This window comes from Toxotes jaculatrix, chromosome 19 (genome assembly GCF_017976425.1).
Source record: "Toxotes jaculatrix isolate fToxJac2 chromosome 19, fToxJac2.pri, whole genome shotgun sequence".
In the NCBI taxonomy this organism is placed as follows: Eukaryota; Metazoa; Chordata; class Actinopteri; family Toxotidae; genus Toxotes; species Toxotes jaculatrix.
This window is the reverse complement of record NC_054412.1, coordinates 17,549,328-17,566,380: the sequence shown is the minus strand read 5'-3', so window position 1 is coordinate 17,566,380 and position 17,053 is coordinate 17,549,328. Positions and strand designations below refer to the sequence as shown.

Sequence of the window (17,053 nt, the reverse complement as noted above, 5' to 3'; positions counted from 1 at the left end):
AGTCTCAAAAATGTTAAGTATATTTAAAAAATACCAAGACAAGTAGCTGTAATGACTTGTGAGTGTTGGCCTAAGAAAATTCTATTATTATTTGTTTTATCTTAATGTCTTACTGTTTGATATTTAAAAAAAAATCCTATTTGATTACTTTTCTTATATGATTAATTTTATAATCCTTTCATTCACTGATGCATATTTCAGTTTGTCCTGTGACCAAGAATCACAAAAACAGTGTATCTGACAACTGAGGTGTCACAACATGTCATTCTAATACTTCTTAGAAAGTGTCACTGAGGTTTACAGAGTGATAAACCAGTGTTATGATAAATCATGGCTGATGTTTGATCCTCTCATGCATTTCCTATGAAGGGAATTTCATCTAAAGTTTGGTTAAAAAAAATCTTTGCCAACTTTACACATGAAAGGCATAAGATGAGGAGAAAGAAATCTCATGGGGAAAAGTGCCAGTGTTTTTTCTGTCCCTCTGCCAGTTGCCCCCTTTGACTGCTACTTTAACCATGTAGCTGTTTCTTTCTTACATCCTTATGTTCCTATTTTCATCTAAGATCAGCTTGGTTGACATCAATATCCTCCTGTACCATGCTACCGATAAATAAACCTTCATCATGTTGGCATTCATCGCAGGACATTTCCTTTATCTTTGCCTCTGCACTTGCCTGTAGTCTCTCTCTCTCTGACATGGTATTCTATGCCTTTTATTTGTTGCATTATGCAACATTATTAGTTTTGTAATCAGATGTAAGGCCCTCTGAGCCGCTCTTGTGATGAGAGACTGAATAAATAACTGATCTTGAACTTGACTCTGTCACTTGGTATCAAGTCAAACATCACCTTTGGGAAATAAGGCTGCAGACTATTAAGTAACAGACTGTAAAGCTGACTGGGAACTAAAGCCGGCAAGTCTGTTGTTGTAGTACTTCACTGGGAATATGTGGGAACAGATGAACTGCCACTTGGCAGAAGAATGGAGAAACAGTATGTGGAAAGAAGGAAAGAACTAATGCAACTTCTTGCTCAGTTCACCTTGAGTTTGCTGAAAACCTGAAAATAAGAGACATCTCATACTGCTGTAATGATGGTACAGTATATACCTATGTAAAACCTGCAAGATGGATGTGCATCTGCCACTGGAATAAAAAAAATATTGTTTAAAAAGTGTTGTTATTCCAGGCACTTGTTTGTCCTCCTAAGTTAACTGGACTTCATTTAATGTTTAGATGATAAATTGCCCACAACTGGAAGGGGGGCAGACAGTTTGCCAGGCTCTGTCCAAAGGTGACTCAAGGAAGTTACTGCACCCAGTCAGGACTGTCTGAGCTTTGTTACACAGCCAGGCTAACTGTTTCCTCATTTCTCCATCTTTGTGCTAAGCTAAGCTAAGCTAACCAGCTGCTCACAGCAGCTTCATATTTATCACATAGACATGGAAGAGTTATTTTCTCGTCTCTCAGTAAGAAAGCCGGTAAGTGTAAAATGTCAGACTATGCCTTTAGACTGCAATTAAATGTGCAGATGCATGAAATGAAAATGTAATGATTGTGATTATATACTCAAAGTTCCATGCATCAAACTGTCAAACTGCATCTTATTTTCAAACCATGTCTCTTTACTTCACTGTACATCCAGTCAAGCTGTGCTCCAGTTTGTAGGCTCCTTACTCATATGATGCATGAGCAGATGTTATCACACGGTTTGTCTACGAGGAGTAATGATGCTGCTTCATTACCAGAACCACCGTCAGCATTTCCTTGACCTACATTGTTTAGAGTGGGTTTGCAGTGTAGACAGTGTAGTGAGTTTCACATGACTTGCATAAAAGAAAAAAAATCAAAGTTGAGGCCGTTCAAAATGTAAATTACTTGTCTTAGTTGGTTTCTTAATGGGATAATGTGAGAAAATGATGCTGATATTTTCTCATTCTTTAGTGTTGGAGGGTTATGAACTCTGTGGAGTCATGCTGTTGAATATACTTTACATTTTTTTTTTCTGCTTGCAGAAATAGGTATGAGATCTGAGCCAGGTGTTGAAAAGCCATGACAAATAGTTGTTTGTTTTACTCAGGTCTGTGTCGACACAATCCCTTCTGGTTTGCTTCAAACACTGAAAGAAACATTTCCAGCCTGAGTTACAGATTTTCACAATGGTGCTGTTTTTTCTTTTAACACGAAAACTTGCACTGTTGCACGTGTTGCACTTTTTTTTTTCCACAGCTACATCAGAAAGGTCTGTAGGTGAAGGAGCATGTTCACACTTTTTGACAGGATGCAACAGGTCAGACAAATGTAGGTGTCTCCTGGCTCATCACACTCTGGAACTTTTTTGGTGTACTATCACTTATAATTATGATTTACTCACAATGGATTCAAGTGGAAAGAGCTTTAGAGACTGAACATTAAAATGAAAGAGTGTAAGAATACCTTCAAGTCTTTTTTTCCTTTCTATGTTTTGTTGTTGTTTCTCTCTTGTATGTTTGTCCTGGATACTGTACTGACAGAATCCAAGGCAATAATATATGCACACGCACACACACGTATGTAGAGAATGAAAAGTGATAGTGATATGACATGGGCAAAAAAAAAGAAATGCCGAAGACAAAGAGACAAAACTTTGTCTTGCTTATAGATGAAGATTTGTATCTTTAAAATCAGTGACAGTCATAGCGGAAATGCAGCACACATCTTGGCAGCACACACCAACACAGTTCTGCCTGCATATAAACACAGAAAGAATGCAGACAGCAGAGGAACGCTGCACAGTTAAAGCTGGTCTCTGAAAGCGACACAACACAAAAATGATACTGGTGAGTTGGACTGCTTCGCTTTTCTTTATCTCTTGTCGATGATCATGGGTGTAAAGATTTATATGACATGATGTGAGCTGTTTGATGGGATGGGATCACACCGTATGAAAAGTTAGTGCGTAGTTTGTTTCTCCTGATTCCTAATTTCATACTGTAGATCTGAAAATTGAGAAGCAAAGATATCTGAAAATTTACTCTCTCTGTCATTCAGTATGTGTGTCTGTCCAAGAAGCAATATCCCATCCAAACATTCACTTTTTAATGAATGAATTAATTGTCCAGCCAAGCAAGAACTGACAACAGACACAAAAAAGAAACTCAAATATTTGAGGGGATGGGATAGGATTTGTCTTTAGCGGCTGTGTGTCATGTTTTCTCATGTCTTCTAACCGATAAAGCACCTAAAATGCCCCTGGCCTGCCTGGTGTCTTTGTATTTAGTTGTTGAGAGCTTTGTTGATGCTGGGCCTGGCCGCACTGATGCACGCCACCAGAAAAGGTCAGACCATCTCGGTAAAGTTGGGGAATGGAACTGGACTGAAGGGAAAGACTGTAAGACTGTTCCTGGATCCCTCAATTCAGTCTCAGATTGCGAGAACGTCAGCCTCATCCATCGCCAACATGTCTCTGTCGCCGTGGACGTACAGGTGAGGCACTGCCGAAATCTGAGAGCCCTCAATTTAATTTTTCAGCTTTTCGTCTTTCATCTTTTTTCCACTTTCCTCTCCAGCGATACTTATGTGGCATCTCGGTTGCCCAGGAGAATCTCTCAGGCTCAGTGCCTGACCACTGGCTGTCTGAGCCTGCAGGGAGGAGGTGAGGATGCCTCCCTGGAGGCTAAACCTATCTACTACCAGGTGCTGGTCCTCCACAGGTGAGCCGCTGCAGACTACTGATGCTTTTTTTTGCTGTTGTTGATTTTTTGGTTTCTAATGCTACAATCATTCTGGTGTGCGTGCTTAAAAGATACATTAAGTTCATTGAGGTTGGCCTGGGTGTCAACCTAACAAACGCAGAGACGTGTAATTTGGAGCATTCTTCTCTCTTAATCTTGTATTTCCTGTTGAAAACATCAGCCGGTGTGGGACATAATCAGAGCAGGCATCATTCACAAGTGTAAACCAATGGTAAATCACTTTTCATGTACACATACAGCACCAAGATCCGGGAAAATTTGATTTGTTTGGTATTTGTCGATGAGTAAGTGTGCATGTTCTTTTTTTTATTGTGGCTTGAAGTAGTCAGAATATGGAAACCAAAAGTTATTCAGTATTTATCACCCAGTGTCAAACACTGAGGTTAAGCTCTGCACAGCCTCAAGACTTCAAAAGACCTCATAAACCTCATACACTTTGTATATTTATTTCAGGGGCAGTAGTAGCAGGAATTCAGTGCTAGAAATACACTGAACTGGATTAAAATGATTGACTGATTGATAACTTCAGTTCATTTCTTTTTGTTGCGTCCCTGTCCGTCAGCACTTCCAGTGCGATCAAATTCAACAGAATATAACACTGTAGTCTTTATTAATCTGATAATGAGGCCGCCTGTGCCTCTGTAGCTGTAAATGATTTTTCCATCCCTCTCCAGAGTTCCAAGGCGAAGAACCAAAGGGGGGAGGAAAGCAAAGAGGTACGACCTCAGACTGGGGATGGAGGTGATCTCAGTGGGCTGTACCTGTGTGAGGCCCAGTGTCATACCACAGCAGTAACACACAGGAGACCTCTGACCTTAGCACTTCTTTCCGCATCCTGCAAATGTTGTTTTCACCATTTTCTAACTTAAACCTGGTAATATTTATAACTGGTTCAAATGCCTATCGAATGTGAAAGACTATATTGATTTATACCTGCCTTTGCTATGTTAGCTGTTAGCTTGCCAGCTGCAGTAGTTACCAACAAGCCACGTGTGTTGTTCCTGTGTCACAAAGCCTTTAACACCATGTATTTCATGATATGCAAATGGATATTGCTGTGCTGGTTACCACAGTGTGGCCAGGCTTTTAACATGTTGGCGACTTAATGCACTGACAGTATCAAAGAACTGCAAAGAGCCGCGTTTCTCTCTGTCCCCTAATGGTAAAAAATTGCTTTATGCAGCTTGAATCCAGCAGACAACTGAGTCTTGAAAGAAGTGTTGCTGAAATATATATTTGTGCTTGCTAATATGTGGTAATATACATTTTTGTGGGTGTGCATAATTTTTATATTCATATTTTATTTCTCTGATGTTTCATGGCTGTTTTAATTTACATTTTATCGTTCTTATTTTATTGTAAACAATATCAAAAGGTTTTATTAAAGTTTTTTTTATCCCAACATTGATGTCTAGTCGTGCGGTGACTAATTATTTTGCCAAATTAACATTTTATAATTAACATTTATCTCCAACCCAAGTGGAAATTATGCTTTCATGTGTGTGTGTATAAGTGCATGCAGAAAATCATCCAGTCAATTTACAAATTGAGAAGTGATGAGAACATGAGCACAGTGTGAGTTCAATCAAGCTGTTTTTACTGACCATGCCTAATAGATACAATCAATCCAGCCTCGAAGATATACAGCGACACACAGTTACAGCAAGTACAAACCCCATGTTACGACTCCCCTCTTACAGTGCAAACATTTAATTCATTTCAATCAAGTCAGTATGACTCAACAACTCGAGCAAATTTCATCTTTCCGTTTCCTCTTTTAGGTTTAAATTCCCTTGAAAATCATAAACTAACAATCGGAGCACAGTGACACATGCCAAAGCAGACGGGGACTACTGGTTAACCAGAAAACTCCCATACTTCGAAACTAAATTTGTCCAAATCCCAAAGTGCTGTCACTCACTTCTTTGCCTCTGTGTGATGTTATTGTTGTTTTTACTGTATATATTCACTGTCCTTCTTGTATGCATATGTGCTTTTGAGTTGTGCTTAATGAAATAAGAGTGCAATCAGTGCTCTAAATCTAAGAGACTCAAATGCATGTCACTGATCTACAACTACACTACAGTTAAAATTTCACAAAGAGCCTGAAACTGGCAGAATACAGCAGAGCTCGCTCGCTTTTCAAGCTTTTTTTTTTTTTTTTTTTTTAATTTTTATTTTACTCCCCTGAAGCACTGTAGAAAGAAACAGAAGCCTGATTCTTCATTTTATATTCATGAGCCATTTAGTGAGAATCACTGCGTTACGGCACACAGATGTCCCCAGACAGAACGAACGATGCCAAAAATGGTGCAGCAAAGAAATTAGCATGAAAGTGGTGGACCTAGGGAAATCACTTTTTTTTTAATTTTATATTCAGGAACAGAAGAAGCTTCAGTGTTATGTCCTGTTCATGTGTATTGACTGAATAAGTCTCTTGGTTTTGATGACTGTATGTCGTGACTGACTTGGGCTTTTAAACTACATCTGTGTCCAGTTTTACACAAACAAACACATCATACCGTTTTTCAGCTTTTTTACGAGGTAACAGTTTAGATTACAACTCTCTTCTTTGTAGTTCTTCAGAGGAAGTGTGTAATTGCCTTGTTGTGGTCAAATTGGTAGCACTCAGTGACAATTCCTTATATAAAGCATCACCAACAGCAAGAAAAACACAGCTCAGTTAATGCTGTCAACATATCACACAGGCAATTAAAATTTCTCACTCTGACTAAAGGAACTTTGAGAGCTGTAATTTAAATTTTTACCTAATCCTGCTCTCATGCAGCTTTCATTCCTCACCAAACCAACACGGCAGCCCTTCTTTTAAATATGTGAAATGCTTGTTTTGATGCCACCCCACCCACCCACCCACATTCCTTTAGAAAAAAAAAAAGAGAAAGATTTCTTTTTGAATTTCAACATCAAGAGTTGGCAAAACTTTGTACAGCTTCTTCAGAATCGTTACAGCATACATCAAATACGAAAACTTGCCTTTTCCCTTTGTTCGAGTTGTTTTTGAGTTCTTTTTTTTTTTTCTTTCCTGCACTGTTTTGATTTCCTTTCCAAAAAACTCCCAGTCCGGTTCTCTCTCTCTCTTCATTCTCTTTCCCTCTCTTGGCTCCACTCATCTACCGGCAGGCTTCCTCTTTCATCTCCTTGTTCTTCCTCACTTCTTCCGCGTGTTTGTCCTGCCAGACAAACACAGACATGGCGACATCAGAGTCATTATCATTTGTGAATATGTTAGCATTAATGAGGGAGTTGCCAGGCTCAGCGACTCTTCATAAAGATTTGAACAGGGGAGAACTAAACACTCTTTTCCACCTCATGTAATATTCATGATTACTGATCACACTCATGAACAATGTTAGAAATACAGCCTGGTCTGTAATACTGAAGGCTTGACTGCACTCAAAAACATTCAGTTTAAGGCCTCAGTGACACAGTGCTGGTTAGTGACTGAAACCTGATCAAAGAAATACGTCTAAATTTAAATGAATGCTAGACACAACACATGATTTGTCCAGCTTAGTGAGCTGATTTGTTGGTTTTAGGAGGAGTTACATGTTAACCGTTTCTCGACAACAGCTTAGTGCTGTGACATCCTGCAATTTCTTTTTTCAAGATTTCAGGATTTCCTTTTTTTTTTTTTTTTTTTTAATTTGATGGCAGCAGTAGAGACAGACAGGAAATGTGGGGGACGACATGTGCCTTAAAATTATGATAGTGAGGTGCTCCATCCTGGTGTCTAGTTGTCAAAGTGAGGTTGCCCAGCAAAGATTAGCGACACTGTGCAGAAGTGCTGAGCAGATGAAGTGTTTGAGAAATATTTCCACAGTATTTTTACAGTTCCAGAGGCTCGTGACGGCTCGTGACAACTGGCGTGGTGCTCACAGATCAGAGGAATGACCGGTGTAGCTGAGCTAGCACTACTGTGAGCAAGCCAGCATTACTGCACACTGGCCATGAGCTGTTATCACAGTGTTGTCTTACAGTCCACTGCCTCTAGATTTGACAATGTTGTTTACATGAGATTTTCCGTAAAACAAACTGCTTGAAAAATTGAATCTGTTGTCTTTTTGTCACAGTGGCATTCAGTTGCCACAGTAAGATGTACTGAACAGAGCTGGTGGAAAACTTTTGCTGGGGGGCAGATTCACGCTTTAATAAATTAAAGGGGAAATTCAGAGATAATGCAACTGTAAGGAAGAAGTTGGAAAAGAATTTAGATTTAAGGGATCATTCAATATGGTTTTCAAAATTTGCTCAACTAGATGTTAATGTTCAAAAAGGAGACACACAAAAGCATTTAGCCCTCAAAGAACAGGAATAAGGACTTAGAGTCCTTACTGAGTATGCTTGTAGCATACTCAGTGTAGTTGGAAAGAACATTAGCAATTTTGATACTAATGCTCTGTACTTTGAGCCCACTTTTTGGTGGAAAATTTGATACGTCTGTCTCTGGCGTGAGGAGTCTCTTCTATGATCCTATGGTAAGTCTAGACAGAATCCTTTGTTCGTATGAGAGACGATTTTCCTTTAAACAAGGGGATTTTTTCTGTTTTAAAATTCATTGTTATTTGTCCAGCTGTGCATGAGAATAAGAAATATAAAACGATACTGATGACTCACAAATGAAAGGCATATTTCCAGTCACTGTTTTTCAGTGCATTAGAGTTGGTTTCTGTTTCTCCAAATGCAAGACCCTGAATCTGAGAACTTTGTAGAATCTTGTGGAAAAGCTGTCCATCAGCAACATCATCATCATCATCATCTTTAAAATGGTTGGAGATAATCATATCAAGACTGTACCTTCTCCTGCAGCCTCTCCAACATGGCCGCCAGCAGAGCCTCCCTGTTCTCCTTGTTGGCCTCCATCTTCTGCTCCAGCTTCTCCTTAGCGTTCTTGATGAAGTTGTTGTTCTCCTCAAAGGCCTTCTGGATGACTTCGCGCTCATGCTCCCTCTTCTCCGCCAGGTGCTTCAGCAGCTCAGCCTCTTGGCACTAGAGGGAGACAGAGAGCATTAAGGGTGAACTCAATAGGTGAACTTCTATTATCCTGTACTTAATTTTCAAACTACAAATGGTAAAAGAGGCTTGGAGACTGTAGGTATTACAAGAGGCAAAAGTAGAAAGACACCTCAACTTAAACGATGAAGCCCATTGTATCTGCAGCTGCAACAAAACCCACCCACTCAAAGATACACAGGGGGGCAGTGTGTGTCTGTAGAGTTATGTTCTTGTTTACTTTGCTTTGGGCGGGTGCCATCTGTAGGATTTACAGTAGCTGTGACCACCGCCCCAGGAAATAGTAAGTAATTTACATCACTGCTAAGCATTTTATGTGTGTGTGTGTGTTTGTGTAATGCACGTCCATACTTATTTAAGTTACCATGGATGCATTTGATGTAGCAGATATCTTGTGGCGATTCTTTTGCAGGGCGCGTTCTCTGAACTCTGGCTCAGCTGTATCTCCTCTCTCCTCACCTTTCCCCTCTCTCCTCTTTCCCCTCTCTCCACCATCCTCTTTGCTTGATGAATACAAGCCATTGTGTGTGTGTCCTTGTATGATTGCCCTTGTACTTTCATGTCCCTCTTTTCATCTCTCCACACTCCCTCTGCCTGTGTTTCCTCCCTTCCTTTGCATCTACTCCAACACTCCCTCCCTCTTCCCTTTCATCCATTTCCACCCTTTTTAACCTGCATTGATAAATCATGTTGTCCACAAACAGTGTTGTCAGATGATTTGACAAAGCCTGAAATAGCCAGGGTTACAGTTTAGGGTCAGGTCGTGTGCAGTTAGGTTTCTTGTGGGCACCATGACACACAAACTCAGATTTACAAAAGCCACCCCCACCTTCCACTTCTCCCCTCACCTTTCGCCTCTCCTCAGCAGCCTCCAGTTTCTTCTGGATTTCCTCCAGGGATGGGTCACGGCGCTGCGGCATGGAGGTGTTGAGCTCTGGCACGCCGTCAAATGACGGAGGCTTGAGGATGACCTCGAAGGCTTGGCCAGATGCCCGCTTATTCAGCTCAATCACCTCCACGTCTTTGATGACGCACCAGCCCAGGTCCACTGCATCTGTGATAATGGATTGTGGCCATGTTTAGATTTAATTATGAGGAATTTTTAATACAGAGAAACACACTCTTACACCTCATCAGAGTGTTCTGTTGGGTTATTTGTAACTCTTATCTATCTATTTATTTATTTATTCATTTACCTTCTGCCTTGTATGTAGGCTTCTCTGCAGTCTGTGGGTTCAGGCAGGCACAGAACAAAGACACCAGGGGGAGCTCTTTGACCTTCTCTTTGTAGGCTGAGGACACACACACACACACACGCACACACACACTTGTGATATTATGCTTGACATTGTGTTGACTCAAACTGAACGATGAACAAGCATTCAGGGACTGATGACGTAAGTCTCCTTTTTAGTGACAGTGACTAGTCATTCTCATTATAACATGTTGTCATAATAATGTTAGGTTAGGTTAGTGCCCCAACCCTTAGCAGTATCTGCTGTAAGGGAAATTAGACCTGTGAGGTGTATGGGTTTCTGCTGTGGCTGCAATTACCTGCCAGAGTCATCTTCTCACTGCGTATGTAACTCTCCAGGGATGCTGAAGATCCTTCTCACTCTGACAGAGAGACAGAGACACGGAGAGACAGAGAGGGACAGAGGAGAAGGACTGAATGAAGCCGCTTTAAAGGTCACTTAATGAATCTGAGAAGCAGTGACTAAGGAGAGAATTAACGAGACAGAAAACTGCAATGCACTTGTGTAAGCTCCTCCCATTGACGTTTAAGTCAGCCAATGAGAGACCAGCGCTGGATCAAATAACAAATGTGGGCTAAAATGGAGAGTAATTCTTTTCAAGGCTAATGTGTCAGTCTAAATACCTTGAAAAGTGAAGGAAATTAAACCAGGCAAGTAAACAAGGCTGGATGGTGAAAAAGAGTCCATCAAACAAACACTTATTACATAACATTTGACCCAAAATCCTCATCAAACATCATCATCTTATTCCCATGTGAACAAAAATGGCCCATCCCTCATTTAATGGGAGATTTCAACAAACTAAGTAGATACATCATTTCTTTAAAGCTCCTTCAGTGAAAATGTAAGTCGGTTACATTGTGCCCAGTGAATCCCAGAGAGCCAACAATAAGCAAAACACGTTTTAGATGTTTTTGTTTCTGTTGTCCAGTCCTCTGTGTTGTGGTGAATCACAGCTGCGACATAAGTGGGAGAAGCAGCTGTAAATCTTTGAGAAGATGCAAGAGTGGAAGAAAAGGTATAAATAACAAAGCAGCAGCTGTTTGATCTGTCCCTCTGTTCCCCCTGACCCCGTCTCCAACCTCAGCTCACTGTTCCCCTACTCCCCCCTGACCTGTCTTCCTCTTGCTGCCCACCAGATGTCCTCAGACTTTTCTCCTTGTCCTCACTCACCTGACTGCCCCGCCCATTCACACACCTGATCTTGCTTATCACTGGCCCTGCAACTCTATTTTCTCTGCCAGTATCCTATTTATACCAGTACTTGGACCCTGCTCAGTGGTGGATCGTCAATTTTCATTCCTGGTTGTGTTCCTTTGTGCTCCTCTTGTGATCTGTTTGTCTCTATTAAAGTACTTCGCTGCATCAGTTACATAGTTGACCAACATTTACTATTTAATGCCTTCCTCCCCTCTTTCCATTAGTGGATCAAGAGCACTGCACACGGGTCATTAAGACATGAGCATTATTTATAAAGTAAATTAGCCACAGCTTGTCCAGCTGATTTGCTTGTTAATGTGAGGCATTACTTTATTTTGAAAATGATCTACACAGACAGACAGGTGAGCTGAAGGAGCTCAGGTGAGCCTAGAGTCCTAGAGAAAGACCTTCCCCTAAGATCTGAATGATAGGAGCTGAATGAAAAATAACACAAGAATATGTTTTTTTTTTTGTATCATTAAAAGATGAGTTTGAGCATCTTCGTGGCTCTAATGTGAAACTCTTGAGTCACCAAAATCAAAATGAAAGAAGGACAGAGCCACAGAATCTCAGGTGAGATCTGAAAATGGCTGACAGCAGATAGTAAGTTCAGAGTAGCATATCACCTACAGGGTTTTATACATTTATTTTCTTGAAAATACTAAATCAACATTAAAAAAAGAAAAGAAAAAAAATATATCTGTTTACAATCAGAGAAAAAAAATCATAATACAAGTCTAGTTTAAGGCAAATTAAATCCCACTCTTTATAAGCACATGAGCAAAACCAAGCAGAGATGTCTCTGTGACATACTAACTGTGGCTTGTTAATCACAATAAATTATGCTCATTAACAACTGACTGCTTGACAGAGAGTTAACAGAATTCAACAGTAATTCTATTAAATTTTGAATGAATCAAACATTGAATTGAAGTGTTTTGCATTGAGATACAGAAGCAGCAGAGTCTCAGATTTTCTCACCAGACCTTTCCACCACCTGTGATCACACCTTTAAACTATGTGGCTAAACTATCAGGCTTTCCTATAGATAAATGTATAACTTGATAAGTTAATAATCATGTCAACAAATAATGTCTGAATACCAGCTGTCAGCCTTTTGGATTATTTTATGGTATGAGAATCCAGGAGCTCCCTGCACACTTGCTGACCCTTTCACAGCCTGGTGCACTCACTAATTGAGTTTGCTTTAATTCTGGGATCCAGTATGATAAGCACTCTCGTCAAGAGCAAACAGCAAAGGAAGACCTGAACTTCATAAAACTGATTTCCACAGCAGGCCAGTAGCTCCTGATGTGGACCTGATTTAATCAAACATCTGTGATGGGATGTGTCCCACCTGCTCACCTGCTCTCAGTCACCTCCCCTTCATCCTCCAAGCAGAGATCCCACACAGGTGATTGTAGGAGCAGGACATGTTTCTAAAAGCTGTAAGACTGAAGACGGAGAGACCCCACTACAAGCAAGAGCTGAAGGTGGCTGCAGTGAATGTCTGAGGGAGCCTCACCATGGAGGATAGAAAATGTCTGCTGATGTCTGTGGGTCAAACACTTCCCACAGTCTTTGACAAGTTTGTTTGACTTCAGGTGTATCTGCCCAGTCACTTGTGAACACCTGAACTTTGGGCACAATGTGTTAAAAGGTCTATCTGTCCAAAGTCAACATGTTGTCACCTAAAAACCAAATAGTTGGGTTTTTTTTTGTTTTTTTTTTTTGTTTTTTTTACAGTTTTGTTTGTGTACAGATGAAGCAAATGAGAAACAACATGGTACTTGATGAGCTTTAGAGGTGTTGGTAGGTGAATGCCAGTCTAGCTGTTTTCCCTCGCTTCCTGTCTTTATGCTAAACTATACCAATAACCTCCTGGCTCCAGGTCTACAGCACAAACCTGCTACTTACTGGAAATATTACTCACCAAATGTTACATGTCACATGTTTAAGCTTGTTGTGTCTCTACTCAACAACGTCTAACTAGCAAGCATTAGAGGTGTTGGTGGTGTTTGTGATGGTATCCATGCATCCATCCATCATTCAGTCCTTCCTTCCTTCCTGCATTTGATCAGCCATGTCACCATGTGAAATGCTTGAAGAGCAGTGAGCTCCAGAGAGTCAGAGAAATGTACTAATGAGACAACCTCGTCACAGAGAAGGAGACATGTCTCATTAAAGTGTCGAGCACATGCTCACCTGACCACCCTGACACGATTCCCAGAGTGACAGACACACACACTAAGAGACATACGTGCACATACACAGACACATGCAGCAGACATGTACAGATACACAAAATTACCCAGTTGTTTGTGCACACATGGACACACACTAATCAGGCAGTAAATGTATTGCTTTGCCACACTGCTGGAATGCACTCACACATACACACACACACACACACACACACAGCTGCTTCTCATCTTATGAAACCACCCAGGTTGCAGATCAATGCGCTGCTTCCTGCAGGAGTAGGAGCACTCCATTTCTTGTTTGTCAGTAAAAAAAAGAAGAAAAGAGAGAGCACACTGTAAATTATGGCTGTGAAATCTAGTTATTTACTGTAGATTTCACACAGTAACATTAGTGTATGATTTTTACAGTAGAATGTTGTAAAGTTTACAATAAAACCTTGTCCACAAGACAAAATCACAGTAGTCAAAGTATTACTGTAAAAAAATCACAATAGCCAGTATAGTACTGTAAATAGTAAACTACTGTATTTTTCCTTTTTATCTTACAGACACACACACTGTGAGTGTGTGTGTAGTATATCCCATCATGAAAACATTATATTTTTTTTTTAAACTTTTGATCTTTATTTTACTTTTTATCATAATTTTGACCTTTTACATTACATTACATTTATGACTTTTTATTTCATAATTATGACTTCTAATCCCATGCTACTGACGTATCATGGGATTTTTAATTTTATCAACCTAAGTTTTATCTTCTTTTTTTTTCTTTCACTGGTGGGAATGGACTTCATAAAATTATCCAATGAGGTTCAAGAGAGTTCAATGGTCACGGTTCGAATGGACCAGTCACGTCATCGCATTTGTTTTGTTTTGTTTGTTTTGTTGTGTTTTGTTTGTTTTGTTTTGTTTTGTTGTGTTGTGTTGTGTTTTGTTTTGTTTAAGTAACTGAAACATTAGCGGAGACAGAGACTCGTTTAAAGCTCGCTCCTGGAGAGTTGTGCCTTTTTTTATTGTCTTGTTTGGCTGCGCCGGGAGAAGATTTTTTTCCACCCTTGGTCTCTGCGGGAGTTTCCATCCTGGAATCGCGGATCCTCCACCAAATACTTGTCGGGACTTCCAGAAAATTGGTAAGTAACGTTACCATCACTAGGAGCAAAAGAACAATTTTACACTCTGTGCCTCCCTTGTCACACTGTGGTGAACCACAGGTATCCAGCTAGGAGTATTAACCAGTTAGCTCAAAATGAATTACTCATGCAAGCACTGTCATTTCACCACAGCTTCAATTCCTGTATTTGAGGATACACAGAAATCTAGCTAATTTTAGATTTCCATGTGGCCTAGCAGAATGCTTTGCCACTTTTGTGACACATGGCACAGTTCAAAGCCACATGTACCCCTTTCAGAAGAAGACAGCTAAACCAGGACTTGGCAAATTAATGGTGTTGATTTGGCTTGCACTGTTGAAGGTTGCAGCTTTGTGTCAGCAAATTTTTCCAACCTTACGTGAACATCTTCATTGGCATATTAGAGATGGCAAAAAAGTGTCATGCCCCCAATACTAACTGTTCAAAGTATTTTCGTGACCGTTCATCCTTGTCCATCCATGTTTTATTTTTCTCTCTTTCTTCCTCTGTCTTATGCCCACACACACACACACACACACCTTTTTGCCACATAAACACATACAAACTCCCTCATTTTTCCTCACCCACACTCAAGTGTAGTAGATCAAGTTTTGCAGACACATAGCTGCATCTGCACATATGGAGGATCAATAATAAATGACACACATTACACATCACACCGTTTGCGGGTACATCGAGTTCTCTCTCTCCCTTTTCCTCCTTCTCCCGTCAGCAGGAACCACCGCATCATCACCATCCTCACCCTCGCCCCATTACACCCTTCTGACACACTCGCAGACACACACAGGCAGGCGATGCTCAGTTATGCAATAAAACTTAACCTTGAGAACCCTGAGTGACACAAGGGAAATACAGATGTGTGTTTTGTGATGTGAGTCCTGCAGACTTACCCCCCTCTGTCCCTGTCTTCTCTGCTGCTGATGGTGGACCACTGGCTACGGTTACCCCTGTCTGGCTGCACGGATACAGGCGCCGGGCAACAGCATCAGCAACAGCATCAATGCTGCCTCCATGACATCACCTTAGAGACGTCTTATTGGTCTGAGACTCTGCCAGCATCCAAGCCTCCCAGCCAATGGTAAGGGAGAGGGAGGATAGGGGGGAGGGTCATCAGCTCTTTGTGTTGTACTGCAGGGTGGGCGGTAGAATCACTGTTTTATTATATGTCGCAGGAGTCTGTGATTGTGTGTGTGAGTGTGAGTGTGTGAGTGCACGTATGTATATTGTGCATGGGAGAGAGTTGAGTGAAGTAGTGTGAGAAACTGGGGAAGATTGGTAATCTGTGTGTGTGTGTGTGTGTGTGTGTGTGTGTGTGTGTGTGTGTGTGTGTGTGTGTGTGCGCATGCATCTCAGCAGGGGGCCCAGCTAGGAAGCACACAGGACTCTAAATTATTTAGAGCCAAACTGTAAATACAAGAAGCAGGAACCTTTCTCAGTGTGAAGCACATGCACTTTATCTTCCTAAATATTTTGTACTGCTACGACTGTTAGAGCTGCAAATACTGAGCTGCTTCAACTTCACTACAACTATTTGTTATTAAAAAGCCCTTTGTTCACATTGATTAGTAAAATATATTTTACTTCAGTCTGTTGCTGCTGAGTATCCAGCTCCTCTTCAGATGTGCATGTTTTTGATCTACAAACGTTGCTGAAGACAAAGCTGACTGATCACACAGCTACTCAAGTGTTTTCATTAATGATTAATCATTTATTTAAGTTATTAATTCTTATTCATAGAGAAAGAAAAGCAAAGCATCTTCTGTTTCCAGCTTCTCAAATATGATTTTTCTCACTAAAACATCTTGGACGAAACAAACACAAACATACGTATACATATTTTTTTTTACTGCCATTACAAACAGCGGTATGAAAAAATTACACATAAATTGAAATAAAAAAATAGATGAATCAGTTACAACTGTTTTTTTAAAAATATTATTTTCAGTTCATTGTTTTCAGTGGAGTTTTTTTCAGCTATGATAGTCATGGTGAGTGTGTTAGCAAATATGTCTTATATTTCATTTTTATGCTGAATATCTCTTTGTTGTGCAACTTAAAGACCAGCACACCACAGTTGGTTTGTTAGATTAATGTGCGTGCTCCTCTATTAGCACCGGGGATTTCATTTAATGTTACGAGCAATTACAACCTGTCCATGGTGTTTGCCCAAAGTCGGCTGGGATTGGCTCCAGCCCCCCTGTGACAGGATAAGCGGTATAGAAAATAGATGAATGGATGGATGGATATTACTCACCAAAAAACTGTTAGCCCACTTTACTAATTTACTGCTCCCTTTAAACAAATCCAAAGCCTCCACACTGTGGCACATATTTTTATATGTGTATGTATTTAATATGTGTAGAAACAGAAAACAAGACATTGTGGTCTAACAAGCACCCAGGCCATGCTCTGAAGGTAGTTCTTCACCAGCAGTGAAGAAAAGCAGAGGCAAAGTGACGTATCTGCGTTGCC

The 17,053-nt window shown here is 40.5% G+C and overlaps 2 protein-coding genes across 2 annotated transcripts; one reads left to right on the top strand and one right to left on the bottom strand.

Moving 5' to 3' along the window:
* Window positions 1–2,694: 2,694 nt before the first annotated feature.
* On the top strand, window positions 2,695–5,132 carry il17a/f3 (interleukin 17a/f3). Its single transcript, XM_041064865.1, has 4 exons — window positions 2,695–2,821; window positions 3,262–3,467; window positions 3,551–3,694; window positions 4,411–5,132. Exons 1-4 carry the CDS (start codon window positions 2,813–2,815, stop codon window positions 4,529–4,531), a joined length of 480 nt encoding a protein of 159 aa, XP_040920799.1. The 5' UTR covers window positions 2,695–2,812; the 3' UTR covers window positions 4,532–5,132.
* A 1,514-nt stretch (window positions 5,133–6,646) lies between these two features.
* On the bottom strand, window positions 6,647–15,537 carry stmn4 (stathmin-like 4). The gene is made up of 6 exons (XM_041064449.1): window positions 15,472–15,537; window positions 10,322–10,384; window positions 9,964–10,059; window positions 9,616–9,821; window positions 8,552–8,743; window positions 6,647–6,927 (listed from the first exon to the last, which is right to left on the bottom strand). Exons 2-6 carry the CDS (start codon window positions 10,332–10,334, stop codon window positions 6,868–6,870), a joined length of 567 nt encoding a protein of 188 aa, XP_040920383.1. The 5' UTR covers window positions 10,335–10,384; window positions 15,472–15,537; the 3' UTR covers window positions 6,647–6,867.
* Between the last annotated feature and the right edge of the window lie 1,516 nt (window positions 15,538–17,053).